The 17,336-nt window shown below is 42.8% G+C and overlaps 1 protein-coding gene across 1 annotated transcript in view; it reads right to left on the reverse strand.

Annotated features, from left to right (window-relative positions):
- Positions 1 to 17,336, reverse strand: part of LOC142017910 (vitellogenin-1-like) — a 53,648-nt gene that overhangs the window by 12,453 nt on the left and 23,859 nt on the right. Inside the window, exons 14-26 of the mRNA XM_075003251.1 lie at positions 17,157 to 17,281; positions 16,964 to 17,065; positions 16,758 to 16,877; positions 16,299 to 16,488; positions 16,120 to 16,213; positions 15,835 to 16,020; positions 7,258 to 7,402; positions 5,814 to 6,033; positions 4,968 to 5,139; positions 3,799 to 4,158; positions 2,820 to 3,180; positions 2,686 to 2,733; positions 944 to 1,138 (exon numbers count right to left, since the gene is read on the reverse strand). Coding sequence (XP_074859352.1) covers positions 944 to 1,138; positions 2,686 to 2,733; positions 2,820 to 3,180; positions 3,799 to 4,158; positions 4,968 to 5,139; positions 5,814 to 6,033; positions 7,258 to 7,402; positions 15,835 to 16,020; positions 16,120 to 16,213; positions 16,299 to 16,488; positions 16,758 to 16,877; positions 16,964 to 17,065; positions 17,157 to 17,281 — 2,318 coding nt within the window. The remainder of the gene's footprint in view (positions 1 to 943; positions 1,139 to 2,685; positions 2,734 to 2,819; positions 3,181 to 3,798; positions 4,159 to 4,967; positions 5,140 to 5,813; positions 6,034 to 7,257; positions 7,403 to 15,834; positions 16,021 to 16,119; positions 16,214 to 16,298; positions 16,489 to 16,757; positions 16,878 to 16,963; positions 17,066 to 17,156; positions 17,282 to 17,336) is intronic.

Consider the following 17,336-nt stretch of genomic DNA (forward strand, 5'->3'; position numbering starts at 1 on the left):
AGCTGTGTCAAAGGACTTATTAAGATTCCATGTATTATTTGAATATTTCATAGATTTCTAGAACATGCATTGGATATTATCATAGCAATGTACGTGTTCAGAAGCAACTCTTATGCGCCATAATAAGAGTAGTGGGTTCCTTACTAATTACAATATTCATATAAAATTATGAAGGCTTTGGACATTTCCCTGTGTTGGGCCAGGCTGGTATATTATTATTCAAATACATTTACTTGGAATGAATTCAGAATATTACACATGCACTGAAACTACGGATTGTGAACAGTCTATGAGCTTAAGGAAATATTTTTATCTCCCTGCAAATAATGGTTCTGTTTTACTGAGCATGTGGCCAGATTTTGTCTCTATTGCACTGGACTTACCCTGGTGACTTCGAGTTCTACTCTGGAAACTACACACTGCGAGGCTAGGATTTAACATTTAAATATATATGTGGTTGTTTTCATACTTCTTGATGAATACATACATTATATAAAACACATGCCTAAGTTGTGTTTGTCACTAGAGCTGGCTGAAAATTTTCTGTCAAATCCGCTTTTAATGGAAAATATCTTATCAATGAAATAGAAATTTCCATCCAAAATTTCCATGTTGGAGTCTCCATTTAAAAATTGAAAATCTCTTTCCATTTCTAATCATCCAAAATAAAGATTTTCTTTGAAAGAAAAAGTTTTCAATTGCTGAAAACTCACCCTCCTCCCCAGAAGAGACTAAAAATTAAGTCAAAAAAGCAACTTTAAAAATCTCTGAAAATGTTCACAGGAAAGAAATAATTTCTGGTTTTCAGCTTGTGAAAAACAAAACTCTCCGAAGGGCATTTTTGGTGAGCAATGGCTCATTCAGGTGAATGCCTAACAGCACAGGCAGGATCAATTGGGCAGCAAACCTCTTATGCAATTCTTAGGCAAAGACAAAATTTCACCTCATGTGCAAAGCTGCTGCTGCTGCTGCTACTCTCTCGGGTGCTGCTAATGCTGCTGCTATTACTTGCTCGGCGGCTGCTGCCGCTGCTGCTCCTCTCTCTTGTGCTGCTGCGGCGGCTGCTAGTGCGGCTTGACTGAGGGGAAGATGATGAGGAGGAGGAGGAGGAACTGCTTGATGATGCTTGCTTTGGATTCTGAGAAGAGAAATAAATAGAATATTGCAGGATCAGTATCTGGCCAAATCCAGCTCTTATCACAAAAACACCCTCTCCTAACTGGAAGCTCTTACTTGTTTCAGTGGTCAGATTCTTCACATTCTGACACTGGATATGAAATTATTTGGGGTCTCTCAATCTTCAGAAGGGTCATGTGAAGTGGCCATAAAATCAATTTTCTCCTCCCGTTGTCCCCATAACTCACATTAAAATGGAACAATTATTAAAACAATCTTCTACCTTGCTTTACTCACATCAGTTGGAGTCTGTTCTACAAGTTCTCTCCCTCCAAAGTACTCTGTTGAATGCCATATCCTCTAGTACATCAGAAATCAACATCTTCCTTTATGACATCTTACAACTCCTCCTTGTGTCAACCTCTCTGTCCCTTTCCTTCAGTCTTGATCTATTGGACTCTTACTTGTACAGTTGTCAACACTGTCCTTTACATGATCAAACCACCTGAAAACTGTACTCCCTCTTTTTTTCATTTACAGGAGTTACTTTGAGAATGTCTCAAACATACACATTCCTCATGTAGTCTGTTGCACTTATGCCACTGATCCATCTCAACATTCACATTTTTCTGCGGAACATATCATTTGCCCATATTTCTTCTTTGATGCCCAACACATAGATGCCCTGGATGGACTAGTGCTTTATAGATTTCCCCTTTCAATTTATTGGTCTCTTCCTGCCACGTATTACACCACTCTCCTATCTCCATTAAAGTCAGGTATTTACTCCCCAGCTCTAATTTTTATCTTCCATTTTGCCATTTTTTGGAACACAGATACTTGAAATTTTGTGGTTTTGGTGTAGTCTGTCCATCTACTTGTAAGAATAGCTCTCCAGTGGTGACATTATTACAATTACCTACTATATCCTCTTTCTCTTCTGCTTATTTGGATCCAAATCTCTACTACACAGCTCTTTATTTACAAAGATCCTCTTCTAGATTTTTACAAAGATCCTCTTCTAGATTTTTACAAAGATCCTCTTCTACATTTTTACAAAGATCCTCTTCTAGACTATCTTCTTCCTCTCTCAACAAGCCTTCTGGCAGCATCTTCGAGACCAACTACTCCTCTGAAGCTACTTCTCATTGGGAAGAATGATCTAATCTGCAAACAAAATGCAGCAAAGTGCCTCCTTCTTTTGCATGCTCCTTTTAAGGAGATCCAGCATGAGGATAAACAAGAAAGGGCTCAGGGCTGATCCCTGATGCATTCCCACCTTTACTCATAGTTTTTCTGTTTCACCTTTGGGAAATTCTGACTGTTGACATTGCACCTACATCTATGGCTTGAACAAGGTGCACACAAAGTTCTGTGTCACCGTCTTCCTCATGCATATGCAACTGACTTTCCTGAAAAATTGGACAAACTTGATCAATGAACACTTGTGAAATATTTTCCCTCTTCTCTCTGCATTTTTCTTACTGGCACAGACACATATTGGTTTGTGTTAATATCTGCTTCACGCCTTAGTTTAATGATCATTAAACACTGAAATACTGGACCTACCAAATGGGACTTGAAGCTGAGTCGGAATAGTTCTGGAAGTCTCCTTTCCTGCAAAATTCAAAAACAAATTATTGGCTGCAATGATTTGAGAAGAATTATATCACATTCAACTATGATATGTTAAAACCAGTTACCCAGTCTGCAGATGAGTCATAACTGCTACGACTGGCGATGTGAGACTTAGCATGTTTCCTCTCATCTTTTCTGTCACGTTTGTGGACAGGATGTGACTCCTTGGAACGTTTCTTGGCATCAAAGCGCGCTTTAGAAACACTTGCGCTGCTGCTGCTGCTGCTGCTGCTGCTGCTGCTGGGTCTGCCAGTGGTGGTTTCACTGCTGCTGCTGCTGCTAGAGCTGCTTCTCTGTTTGCGTCCAGCCTTGGAATGATTCTTCTCGTGAAAAGCTCTCGCTTTTTCAGCACTAGTAGCGTGTGCAGGAAGTGGTTTCTTAGCATGTGCCTTAGCTCCATGTCTTCCTCTGACAGCTTTGCTGCTGCTGCTTCTACTGCTGCTGCTGCTTCTGCGTCGGCGGCTGCTGCTGCTGCTGCTGCTGCTGCTGCTGCTGCTGCTGCTTCTACTGCGTCGGCGGCTGCTGCTGCTGCTGCTGCTGCTGCTGCCACGATGGCTGCTGCTGCTGCTGCTGCTGCTTCTACTGCGTCGGCTGCTGCTGCTGCTGCTGCTGTTGCTGTTGCTACTGCTGCTGCTGCTGCTGCTGCTGCTGCTGTTGCTGCTGCTGCTGCTTTTCCCAAACGGAGATAACTTCTTTGCTTTGCTTTTAGAATGTCCTTTGCTGTGGGGCTCTTTCAGCTCATGTTTCTGATGCCCCTTCTGTGGTTTCTTGCTTGATGGGCCCAAAGAGGACTGCAATGCAGATGTATCTTTCTTCTTCAGACCTATCTGGTCACCTGCTCTACGCCGAGATTCGCTGCTGGACTGGCTGCTCGATGTGCTGGCACTACTGTTGCTGCTGCTGCTGCTGCGTCGTGGGCTGCTGCTGCTGCTGCTGCTGCTTCTACTGCGTCGCCTGCTGCTGCTGCTACTGCTGCTGCTGCTGCTACTGCTGCTGCTGCTGCTGCTTCTTCGTCGGCTGCTGCTGCTGCTTCTACTGCGTCGCCTGCTGCTGCTGCTGCTACTGCTGCTGCTACTGCTGCTGCTGCTGCTGCTTTTCCCAAACGGAGATAACTTCTTTGCTTTCCTTTTAGAATGTCCTTTGCTGTGGGGCTCTTTCAGCTCATGTTTCTGATGCCCCTTCTGCGGTTTCTTGCTTGATGGGCCCAATGAGGAGTGCAATGCAGATGTATCTTTCTTCTTCAGACCTATCTGGTCACCTGCTCTACGCCGAGATTCGCTGCTGGACTGGCTGCTCGATGTGCTGGCACTACTGTTGCTGCTGCTGCTGCTGCTGCTGCGTCGTGGGCTGCTGCTGCTGCTGCTGCTGCTGCTGCTTCTTCGTCGGCTGCTGCTGCTGCTGCTGCTTCTACTGCGTCGCCTGCTGCTGCTGCTACTGCTGCTGCTGCTGCTGCTGCTGCTTCTTCGTCGGCTGCTGCTGCTGCTTCTACTGCGTCGCCTGCTGCTGCTGCTGCTGCTGCTACTGCTGCTGCTGCTGCTGCTTTTCCCAAACGGAGATAACTTCTTTGCTTTCCTTTTAGAATGTCCTTTGCTGTGGGGCTCTTTCAGCTCATGTTTCTGATGCCCCTTCTGCAGTTTCTTGCTTGATGGGCCCAATGAGGACTGCAATGCAGATGTATCTTTCTTCTTCAGACCTATCTGGTCACCTGCTCTACGCCGAGATTCGCTGCTGGACTGGCTGCTCGACGTGCTGGCACTACTGTTGCTGCTGCTGCTGCTGCTGCTGCTACTGCTGCTGCTGCTAGAACTGGATGATGATTTTCTATTTTTTTTCTAGTAGAAGATATGAGGAGAGAGAGCCAATAATTATTCTGTTCCCTTGCAGAAGCTTTAAAGTAAAATGCTTTGCTAAGAGAAAGTCTTCCTTTTCTATAAATCAAGACCTAGTCCTCAGATAGAGACTTCCTCTCTGTTAATATCCTATTTTAGTTATGCTCACCTAGGAAATTTCTCTAAACCAATATATTTAGGTATGCGCTTATGTGAATATGTAAAAGTTATGGTTCATCAAATTATGCATGACTGAAGTTAATACCTTATAATGTTATTTCCTACACTAGCCAAGGTACTAATTGTCTTATTGTTGTCACTCTATTTAATATTAAGATTGTACCATGTAAGTGTATATTCTCCACCACAAGTCTGCAAGTGTACATAAGTACCTGGGGATCATCAAGGATTTTCTTCAGTTTTTTAATTGCCTCTTTGCCGGAAGTGAGTTCTGTTTCTGTGCCTTCAAATGTCACCAAGCGCACCATTTTTGCAGCTGCCTGAGCACCTGCTTGAATTGTTACTTGTATTTTCTCAATTGACGACCCTGTATGGACTGACATTACATGGAAATTAATGTAATGTTGCTGTTTGTTGTAACTAATAGCAGTAGAGGACTACAATAGTCCAAAATGTGGTAATTTCTTCTTTCATATTATATATGGGAGATAAAGCAACTTTTTACAGTTACGTTTGCATTGGTGAAAATGGCTATTTCTTACATTTAGTACTTTGCAAGTGTGTTGTGTAAATTGAACTTATATACATACCACTGAGGATAACGCTGGACTCATTTAAAGTAAATTAATAATTGTAGATGAACCAGTCAGCAGGTCCACGTCTCCAGAAAAGAGCATTGCTTTATTGACTAGAGTTTATTGGTGGTGCCTTACTTGGCAACAGCTCAGATCAGAGATATAGTGTCAGTTTGGTCTTGACAAATTAATATGAATTTCTGGGTTTATGTATTAATTGGTTAGATGTTGTGCTTGCCTCTGGACTTTTAAAAGATGGTCCAGAGTTTAGACTGCTAGCCTGGGACTTGAGAAATTTTATTTTCAATATCTTCCTCTGACATAGATTTCCTATATGATGTTGAATAATCCTTTGGTTTTTCTGGCAATGTGGTGATTGTAAGGTGTTGAAATACCACAGTAAAGGGGGCCATGAAAGTGGCTATAGATAGAAAGACAAATATTTCTTGGTTACTCTTGAGACAACAGTATTTACCTGGCTTGAAGGAAAGTTTAAGAGCGTGCTCCCCAATCAGATAATAGAGAGGAGCATTTCTGATAAATGCAGCATGCATACTTCTTCTTTCTGCACAAACTTGAACTCCAAATGTACTTGCATTGAAACACATGGAACGAACAGATGGTACTTTCGGTTGGGATGATTGACCAGCTGCATAGATGTTTCCTGTTGAAACGATTTCTGAAGAGAACCTGCCCTATTGCATAATAAACACATGGCAATGTTAGATTCTGTGATACTGATAATAGAAAATGACATCAAATTATTTAGTCTCCTGTTTTAAGATCAAAGTCTTGTATGTTTTATAGAGGTGATTTATTGAGTCGCTTGAGATTCTGCTGGTCTGACATGAGATGATCTTGTTGTCAGCTGGTCAGATTGGCCAGAAGCTGAATGTCATCTCCTGTTTAGGGTTTCTATTTAGAATAGAAGGTGGTGGGTTGGGAGGTGCATCATCAGGATATAAGTATGGAGTTCTACCTAATAGTGCTAATTATTTTATTTTGCTTTGTTTGTTCAGCAAGTCAAGCTGTGTTTACTGAATCCCAGTGTCTTGGTAACAGCAGAAGTTCTAGACAAAAAAAATGGAATTCCACTCTGTAATAAAACTTGAGTCAAATTATGGAGCCCTTATTCAGGTGAATGGGAATATTGCCTTAATAAGGGACTAGGGTACACCTAGCAGCCTCCCCATGACAGTCTATAGACTTTGCCAGAGCAAAACACTATGACTACTTCCCTTTGAACCTCTATCCCAACCATGAACCACTTGCCAGTATACTCCCCTGGCAGGGGCCATGAGGGGGACCATACAGTGCGGTGCATGCCATCCCATGTTGCTCTTTCATGGGGGGGAAATTCTTCACTGGGCTATTGATCCTCTTATATGTTACTAGAGCATCACAAAGATGCTGAAATAGGAAGCCCAACCTGCAATCTGCATCCCAGAAGATGGCATTATTATTCAGTCATTTGACTTGACAGAAAAACTAACATTCATCCCTGAATCAGAAATGTCCCATTCCTGAGCATTAAATTTCAGTTCTCTCTATTAAGTAATCTAGCCACCTTACAGAACGTTTTGCAATCCTCTATTAATTTACTTTGAATTAGACAAGAAGGTTGCATGACAGTTACAATGCATAGCAGGTCTTTCCCATAGGAAATTGCTAAAATTAATTATTCAAGACAATGTTATAGTTTCTAAAAACAATTCAGTTAGCTTGATACTGGGATTAAATTTCAGATTTTTGTTATGTCATCACTACTGGATTATTTTTGCCCGAGAAATACTCATGGCACATTTTGAAAAAAAATAACAGTGGTCAGAAATCATTAAGACATAGTCTCTTATGGATAAAGGAGATAATCTTACACTGATTAAAAACAAAGGGAGTGTTCAAAGTTCAATATGTTTTACCCTTATTTTATCACTCTCATGTGATGTGGAACCTGAATCGAAGGACTCCCTCATTATGTCAGGCACTGCCTCAGGCAGAAGAACTGGAGTCATCTTAGTGGCAGCTAAATCTTCGAGATTTCGTGTAACAGCATATGTCTTAGACCTGCAGAATAAACATGATGGGGAGTGTTTTATCAATAATTACTTCTGAGGAAAAGATCAGAATTATATCATGTGGCATGTACTTAGCAACAAACATCATACCTTGCAAATAACTGCACAGATAACTACAGCAGTCACCTTGCTAGTGAAACTGTGAAGCCCTGTAAAGGCTGCACAGAAATGCTGATCAACATTTTCAAAGTTGGGTTGCAAACATTTAGGCACCTCTGTTCATACTCAGGCTCTTAAATATGTGGCTGGACTTTCAGAGGTACGCCTGCCTGCAAGAATTGTTGAAATCAATGGGCTCTCTACATGTAAGCACATTGGAAAATGGGGCCACGTAGTTTCGTGTGTAGCTGTGGATTTATTGCTTAGCTTTGGCTTCCATGTTTGGCAATTAGGGCCTCCTTTTTGATTTTCAAAATTTTACATAGCCTAGAAAAGACCAACACTCGGGGTGCTCTTTTCTAAATTGTTACTTCAGTCTCTTTTATAATTAAAAATAATAAAACACTAGGCAAAATAGCTCATGAAATGTAGATTCTTTTGTGACATCTATTTAAAATGCCATTGAAAAGAGGTACAGAGAGTATGTGAGATGTCTGCAAAGGCATTTTTGCTAGTATCACCGCTTTTCCCAAACCAGAAATATTCAAGAACTTCATTTACATAGTAATATTCAGTGCTGAGGTTCCTAAGCTATGATCAGTGAATTTCTGGTGGTCTCATTGCACTTGGATGTGTTATGGTTAACATGGGATGGGATTCTGTTTTGTACCTCTGAGAAGCTCAGAATGAAAGGAGAGCTGAGGTGGCTTTAAGCCCCCTTTTTACCTTCCCCATCTTGAGCAGCTCTATGGCCCGGAGAATCCTCCCCTAGCCAGATGTGGGGCTTTCAAAGGTCCCTTTACTCCTCTCCAGCCCTTTTACCTGGTGTAAGAGGACCCGCACAGAGATGAAGCTCTTCGCACTTGTGCTTCCACTGTATTTCCAGGTGTTTAATAGCATTAAAATACAACTAAGAATACCGTATGTACTCTCCTAATGTTCCTTTTTCATGTCAGCAATTGCTATAGCTACCACAGGGTTGTTATGGGCTTGTGAATGAAAGGAGGTGGCCTGTTTGACCACGAATGGGGAGATGGCCTATGAGATGATCTCTATTATAATGAAGTCCACGCTGTGCGAAAGTCTGAGAGCTCTCAAGCTCCCCTATTTGAAAGGTGAATTTGTATTCATTTGATGGTGCTCTCTTCCTCTTGAAGACTCTTGCCATGCTGCGTGCAGTGTAAAGCACACAATTGCACTTCATGTGGAACACCTCAATAGAGCACGTGTCTCCCGGGCGGGGGGGCTTTGTTTGCTTTTCCTGCTCGCCCGTTTTAGATAAGGACATGACAGCAATGCTCCATGCTGAGCACGAGCAGAAGCTTGAAGAACAGAATCTGAAGTGAAATATGCTTTCTAACAAGCTGAGTGGATAAAAGAAAATACAAATCAACATGCATTTCAGATGGTTCATCTGGGTGAGGGAGACAAAGAAAAAAGCAAATGGCTTTTATTTCAGTCCCATTCAATAATTTAAATGACCAGCGAACAGCAGGCTGGGTCTCCAGGCACAAAGCTATCCTATCCTCTTTTTCGTTTAGTATTATTTTTTTATGCCAATAGTCTACTCCTGCCACCTAATGAAAGCAGAGGATCAATTCCTCCCTGTTGTGCTCAGAGAGCTGACAATGTAGCTGCATCAGAGGTGACACGTCAGTGTCTGCAGAATCATACAGCAAAGTAAAAATAGGCTGCACAAGCCAGCTCTGGCTCTTTAATAAGAAAAAAAAAAAAGTTACAAAGAGGGCCTAAAGCAACACTATGAAAGAATCTGTTCCCTGTGATCCCCACACAAGGGAGAAAATAAAAGGGAAATTTTCCAATATATATTAGTGTATTTCTTGGATAAGAGATGTGTGTGTGTGTGTAGGCACACACACATACGCCTGTGCATGTCAGCAGTTCATTGAGTTGGGCCTATTTGTGCCAGCAGGGAGGGTTGTCCTAAGTACTTAATATAAACCAAATATAATAATAATAATAATAAAAAAAAGAATAAAAGAGAGCAGTGTATAACTGTGACTGTTTCATTATTAAAAACAAAAAAAAAAGCTTTTATTCATTTAAAAACCCCAACTCTAGCCCTCAGGGTATAAAAAGACCTATAAAAACTATATAAATGATATGCAAGTAAAAACCCTATGGCCAAATTCTAATCTCAACTGCTTCGGTGAAAAGCCAAAAACCCTTCATTAATATCCACAGAATTACTCCTGATTAATAGCTGGGAAAATGAATTCCGAATCAGGCACGTGAATACTAGAGAAATAAAGTCCTGAAGTGGTATGGCACTTCTGTCTCACACATACACATTACATCTCCCTAGCAATTGGATGTGTCACACACAGGCACACTATTGTGCTCCTTTCTAGGAGAGTGAAATTATCTCATGTCACATAAAATTCTGCAATTGTGTCATTAATCTTTTTATAAGATGCTCCTGTGAAGCAATTTGTGCCAGACCAACCTGCAATTTTTTACAAACTGGGACACAAGCACTGTTCAAGTGAATGTATATATTTCAATAGCTTGTTATGAATATGAGATGCATTCTCAAAGTGTGCAGTTCATTCTCTGGCATTTCTCTCTATATATACTTTAATCACAAGGCTCTGATTTTCCCCAAAACTTATTTACATTTCTTCCTGTAAATGATATAAGAAAAATATGTTTTTAAGTGGCCATCTGTTGGCAAGCTGAATATAATACCAATAAATATGCTAAACTCAGTACGAGTGTGAAAAAGGTTTTAAAATACCTAGAGTTTGTATTGTTTTTGAAATTCAGTTTAGCTTTGGTAGGATTGCATTGAAACAAATGCTTTGTATTTTTCACGTGGTATTATTAATGGGTAGCTGTGATGTGTGTTGAAAAAGGAGTCTGAGTCCTCAATTGTGCTGTCTTGTCTTGGGGCTTCAATGTCTTTATCATAACACTTTAAATCAATTCTTCAAAAGCAAGTGATTTCTCATCTTTTTTTAAAGTTTTTTTTATTTGCTGCTAGAGGTTGATGTATTGCACTATTCTCAAAGATATGATGCCCCAAGCTAAATAGTACGGAACCAGATTTTGCTCACATTAATATCCTCACCGAAGTCTTGCTCTCAAAGCTTGGTGCCAGGAATGCTACCTCCCTCCTGTAGCTAACTATCTTCTCACTACCCGTAATGTCATTGTAAGCTCTCATTGTAGGCTGGTTGGAGCAGGTGACTGTTTAAGATCTCTTTCAACCCTGTGTTTGTACAATTCTTAGGTAGCTCACTGACTGTGTCAGCCATAAAGGCTGAGTCAAAGTTCCATATTATAAAATACAATTTCAATATGAAGGCTGCTCAGAAACGTCTCTACAGAGCAAGTGCCTCCAACTTCACAGCTTTCCTGGTGGAACCATTCCCAGTGGTTTCTTTCACAGCTGATACAAACCTATCTAGGTAAACTGTGTTAGAACACTTCCAAAACATTGACCCCAATAGATATGTCATACCTTGACAGGACAGGAAGCACTGAACTTTTCAAAATGGCATGCAAACCAATCCATATTAAATTAAGGTTTTTTGCTGATTCTCCCTCTATTGTGTTAATATTTTTCCTTTTACATTTAAGACTTTATTTACTTGTCTCAGAAGTGCCTTGGTGACCTGGCTCAGTGTTTTGTTCTCTAGTCACTTCCCCTTGTCTGCACATTATTTCATTCTGAGTGCATATGCCAGTACTCCTGTGTTTTTCAGCCTAGTTCTGGAATGCTCTTATGAGCAGAAAGGTGATACAACTTTATTCATCTTTGCTAGAATTTATACCTTTGGTTTACATATTTGAGCCGTGTCTACATGTGCATGCTACTTCGAAGTAGCGGCACTAACTTCGAAATAGCGCCCGTCACGGCTACACGTGTTGGGCGCTATTTCGATGTTAACTTCGACGTTAAGCGGCGAGACGTCGAAGTCGCTAACCCCATGAGGGGATAGGAATAGCACTCTACTTCGACTTTCAACGTCGAAGTAGGGACCGTGTAGTCGTTGCGCATCCTGAAACATCGAAATTGCGGGGTCCTCCATGGCGGCCATCAGCTGAGGGGTTGAGAGACGCTCTCTGTCCAGCCCCTGCGGGGCTCTATGGTCACCGTGTGCAGCAGCCCTTAGCCCAGGGCTTCTGGCTGCTGCTGCTGCAGCTGGGGATCCATGCTGCATGCACAGGGTCTGCAACCAGTTGTCGGCTCTGTGGATCTTGTGTTGTTTAGTGCAACTGTGTCTGGGAGGGGCCCTTTAAGGGAGCGGCTTGCTGTTGAGTCCGCCCTGTGACCTTGTCTGCAGCTGTGCCTGGCACCCTTATTTCGATGTGTGCTACTGTGGCGTGTAGACGTTCCCTTGCAGCGCCTATTTCGATGTGGTGCTGCGCAACGTCGATGTTGAACGTCGACGTTGCCAGCCCTGGAGGACGGGTAGACGTTATTCATCGAAATAGCCTATTTCGATGTCACTACATCGAAATAAGCTATTTCGATGTAGCGTGCACGTGTAGACGTAGCCTTGATGAGGCATTAGCCAATTATTTCTATTTAAGATGATTTCAGGTGATTTATCACCAACTGTGCTTTCAAACATGGGGGCTCTTAGAAGTGAGCAACAGGAGGTGGTTTGAATAGGAAGAGGGGCACTGCTAGGTTCTGATCCCAGAGCTCTAAGGCTGACTCACTCTCCTACCTGGAACAAACCATTCAATGTTTCTGTTTCTCAATTTCCTTTCCTGACAGACAGGGACAATAGCTTTTACTTGCTTTGCAGGAGTGTCATACATTAGTTAAAGTTTATACAACAATTGGAAGCTCCAGAGAAACGCTCAGCCTATTTATTAATATTCGTTATTATTTATTTCCTTAATCTTTCCTTTAACCTATCCAGCACTGGGACCTAGTGGCTACGTCTACACGTGAAGCCAACATCAAAATAGCTTATTTCGATGTAGCAACATCGAAATAGGCTATTTTGATGAATAACGTCTACACGTCCTCCAGGGCTGGCAACGTCGATGTTCAACTTCGACGTTGCGTGGCACCACATCGAAATAGGCGCTGCGAGGGTACGTCTACACGCCAAAGTAGCACACATCGAAATAAGGGTGCCAGGCACAGCTGCAGACAGGGTCACAGGGCGGACTCAACAGCAAGCCGCTCCCTTAAAGAGCCCCTCCCAGACACAGTTGCACTAAACAACACAAGATCCACAGAGCCGACAACTGGTTGCAGACCCTGTGCCTGCAGCATGGATCCCCAGCTGCCACAGCAGCAGCCAGAAGCCCTGGGCTAAGGGCTGCTGCCCATGGTGACCACAGAGCCCCTCAGGGGCTGGAGAGAGAGCATCTCTCAACCCCCCAGCTGATGGCCGCCATGGAGGACCCGGCAATTTCGACGTTGCGGGACGTGGATCGTCTACACGGTCCCTACTTCGACGTTGAACGTCGAAGTAGGGCGCTATTCCGATCCCCTCATGGGGTTAGCGACTTCGACGTCTCGCCGCCTAACGTCGAAGTTAACTTCAAAATAGCGCCCGACGTGTGTAGCCGCGACGGGCGCTATTTTGAAGTTAGTGCCGCTACTTCGAAGTAGCATGCACGTGTAGACACAGCTAGTAAGAGCAGTTGGCACAAATATCCCTTTCAAGCTGATTTCAAGAATGGTTGTATGGTCCAGTCAAGAGACTGAACAAACAATGTTGGGCTTGCACAGAAAAAAAAGCCATGCTCAGTCAACTGTGGAGGAACTTGCTCTTCTGTTTAGGCCTCTGGACTGCTTCCTGAGCATGTCCATGAGAACCCCAAAAGTCATTGTGGGGAACCTAATTACAATCACTTTTGATGGAGGGACAGATTCATCGCTGGAGCAGCATGTAATACAGAATGTCTAATAAGACAGTTTGTGGCCATAATGGGGAGAGGGGGGTTTTAATGAAGAACCTCCATGGTGGCTACACTGAAAAAGCCTGCAGAGTTTCCAGGAGCCAGCAGGCATGAATGCTAACTTTAGGTGGATAAAACACTGAATTCTTTCATTGCCGCCATGTTTCCTAGAACAGAAACTTGTTGACATCCCTGGGTATTGCACATTTCTTTTGTGTGTCTGTCCCTTTTTTCTTTGTGAGGAATTTTCAGTTTGATTTGCTATGGTTATTGTACTTGAAGATTTTCCTAAGCTTTCCTCTCTTTCCTTTTTCTCTGTGCCTCTCCTTGTGCTTTGGTTGCTATCTGTTTTTGCTTCTTTGGCATCTGGTTGCAATAGTTTTCCAGTGTGTTTTGCAGTTGCATCCACTGGTAGTTAATCAAGTAGACTTATCAGGCTAGCAGATCAAATGCCCGCCACCGGAAAACAGATAAAAATCACAAGAAATGCTGAATGCTGTACAACTTTAGAACACTGAAGCCCCATCTACACATGCTGGCTACTTCGAAGTAGCTGCGCCAACTTCAAAATAGAGCCCGCCATGTCTACACGTGGCGAGCGCTATTTCGAAGTTGAAATCGACATAAGGCGGCGAGACGTTGAAGTCGCTATCCTCATGAGGAGATGGGAATAGCGTCCTACTTCAACACTGAACGTTGAAATAGGGCACATGTAGCCGATCCGCGTCTCGCAACATCGAAATAGCGGGGTGCGCCATGGTGGCCAACAGCTGAGGGGTTGAGAGACGCTCTCTCCAGCCCCTGCAGGGCTCTATGGTCACCGTGTGCAGCAGCCCTTAGCCCAGGGCTTCTGGCTGCTGCTGCTGCTGCAGCTGGGGATCCATGCTGCATGCACAGGGTCTGCAAGCAGTTGTCGGCTCTGTGGATCTTGTGCTGTTTAGTGCAAGTGTGTCTGGGAGGGGCCCTTTAAGGGAGTGGCTTGCTGTTGAATCCGCCCTGTGACCCTGTCTGCAGCTGTTCCTGGCACCCTTATTTCGATGTGGGCCGCTTTGGTGTGTAGACGCTCCCCTGCAGCGCCTACTTCGATGTAGCGCTGCCCAACGTCGACGTTGAACGTTGACGGCACCAGCCCTGGAGGACGTGTAGACGTTATTTATCGAAATAGCTTATTTCGATGTTGCTACATCGAAATAAGCTATTTCAATGTAGCATTCACGTGTACATGTAGCTTGAATGTGTGTGTGTGTGTTTATAAATACATTCAATTTACAATCCATGGGCTACGTCTACACGTGCAGCCAACATCGAAATAGTCTATTTCAATGAATAACGTCTACACGTCCTCCAGGGCCAGCAACGTCGATGTTCAACTTCGACGTTGCTCAGCCCAACATCGAAATAGGCGCAGCGAGGGAACGTCTACACGTCAAAGTAGCACACATCGAAATAGGGATGCCAGGCACAGCTGTAGACAGGGTCACAGGGCGGACTCAACAGCAAGCCGCTCCCTTAAAGGGCCCCTCCCAGACACAGTTGCACTAAACAACACAAGATACACAGAGCTGACAACTGGTTGCAGACCCTGTGCCTGCAGCATAGATCCCAAGCTGCCGCAGAATCAGCCAGAAGCCCTGGGCTAAGGGCTGCTGCCCACGGTGACCATAGAGCCCCGCAGGGGCTGGAGAGAGAGCATCTCTCAACCCCCCAGCTGATGGCTGCCATGGAGGACCCCACAACTTCGACATTGCGGGACGCAGATCGTCTACACGGTCCCTACTTCGACGTTGAACGTCGAAGTAGGGTGCTATTCCGATCCCTTCATGAGGTTAGCGACTTCGATGTCTCGCTGCCTAACGTCGAAGTTAACTTCGAAATAGTGCCCGACGCGTGTAGCCGCGACGGGTGCTATTTCGAAGTTAGTGCCGCTACTTCGAAGTAGCGTGCACGTGTAGACACAGCCATGGTGTTCATTCTGTTTAAACCTAACCTAGTGCTTTCAAATGCATGCTTTATAATACATATATATATGTATTATAAAGTGTGTGTATATATATATATATATATATATATATATATATATATAGTATAGTTATTTGAGAGAAAAAATGAGGAAATGTATGTTATAAACAACTCAGTCCTAAAAGTGACTTATAAGAGAAAAGCAAGTGAAGAACATTGTAGAAAAGTGGTATTCATCTGATTCAAGGCTTTCAGTCTATAATAAATAAGGTATGTTAGAAAGTGCCAGTCAACCAAATTGCTTGCATTGGATGATTTTGAAAAAGGAAATGCATTTTATTTTCAGAAGATTCCTTTCTGCATTAGCACACAGGAATATAATATAATATGAGAAAAAGCATCACAATATGACTGATTCAACCTGATATGAGAAATTTCATAAATCCCAGTCACAAAACAGATGCCACTTACCTTAGAGTCATGATATCAGTTTCTTGGCTGCAGGGTGGGATTTCCAATTTGAAATTCTTTTCTTTAACATTTACAGTAACAGCAACATTCACAGGGAGATTTAGATTTATTTTAGCATGTGCCTCCAATCCAGCTTGGAACAGGTGTGTGTAAGTTCCCATTACAAAGATCATGTCCTTCACCATGCTGAAAAATTAGAACAATACGGTACACAGCTGACAGATATTTACAACTGCCCTTGTGCATTTGGAAATATGAGCACTTTCTTTGGTAGTGAGCGTTTACCTTACGGTCAGCTTGGATCGCACTTTAATATTGGCATGAAGTAAGTCATCCAGTCTGAAATCAGAACTTGGAGCTGGTGTAATTTGTGCTTGAACTATTGGAAAGAAAGAAAAGACGATGAAGTGGTGTGAAAAGTACTTTGCAGCACCAAACTCCACTTGATTTTCAATCTGTCTTACCATTTCCTGCCACATGTGTGAAAGAAGCATGATATAAGCTTGTCTCCATTGGGAGTCCAATACACGTAGGCACAATGCGACGGACTTCTGCAGACAGCAAAGCTTTTGACCATCTGGCCCCTACACCATTTTGAAGATTATTTATGAGTGGCTTTATTGAGGGAAGTTTGTCTTCTGGTCCATACAATGCCTGCAATTAAAGATTTTCCCTGTTTAAATAAGTCACGCTTGAATATCACAGCTCATGTCATAAATTAGGCTCTAGGAGAAAGTCTGCCAGCAGTGATAACTACTATTGATCAAAGATTGAACTTATTGTACATGATCAGATCCTTGCAGAAAATATCTCATGAGTGTAAAGGATTAAAAAAAAGAAAAGAGAGAGAGAGCGCAAGATTAAAAAGAAACAGTATTTTAAGCCTTTGGCTGATGTGTCTGATAATGCTATTGAAGAGCTACCTGAAATATTGTTTGCATGGAATTCTTATCAAGTTCACCAAAGAGGATTTCTTGTTGAAACATCCTCAAGTAGCCTGCTGCAAGAGGTTTATCACTGGGCACTGCCTTCCAATCAGAGAGCTGTGTGGAAAGAGGAAGTTTGTTAGAATGTTCCTGGCATTGGTAGGATTAACCCTTGAGTGCATTTTTTCCCCCAGTGAACACACCGCTTTCAGAAGTCCCCTCACATCAAACGCGCTGTCAGTGTCACTGTCACGTATGTGTCTTTTTGCCAGCATCTCCTGCAGTCTTTCAGTTCTCAATCCCATCTGTGAAAAGAAATAAATGAAAAGAGGAGCACGGGAGGAATAAAAAGCCTGTGATCCTAATAAGAGAAAACTTGTGGGAATGCTCATTCACCTCAAAGGGTTCAGCTATCTGTCCAACAAAATGGGTCCTGAATTTGGACAGTGCGGTTGATGGAAATATACTGCCTACATTATTCAGTGCCAAAAACTGGGCGGCAATTCCAACCATAAGAGAATCTAAAGAGAAGAGAAAAATATACAGTAAAATGCAAGCTCAGTTAGTTTTTAAAAC

The sequence above is a fragment of the Carettochelys insculpta genome, chromosome 9, assembly GCF_033958435.1.
Source record: "Carettochelys insculpta isolate YL-2023 chromosome 9, ASM3395843v1, whole genome shotgun sequence".
NCBI classification, from domain to species: Eukaryota; Metazoa; Chordata; order Testudines; family Carettochelyidae; genus Carettochelys; species Carettochelys insculpta.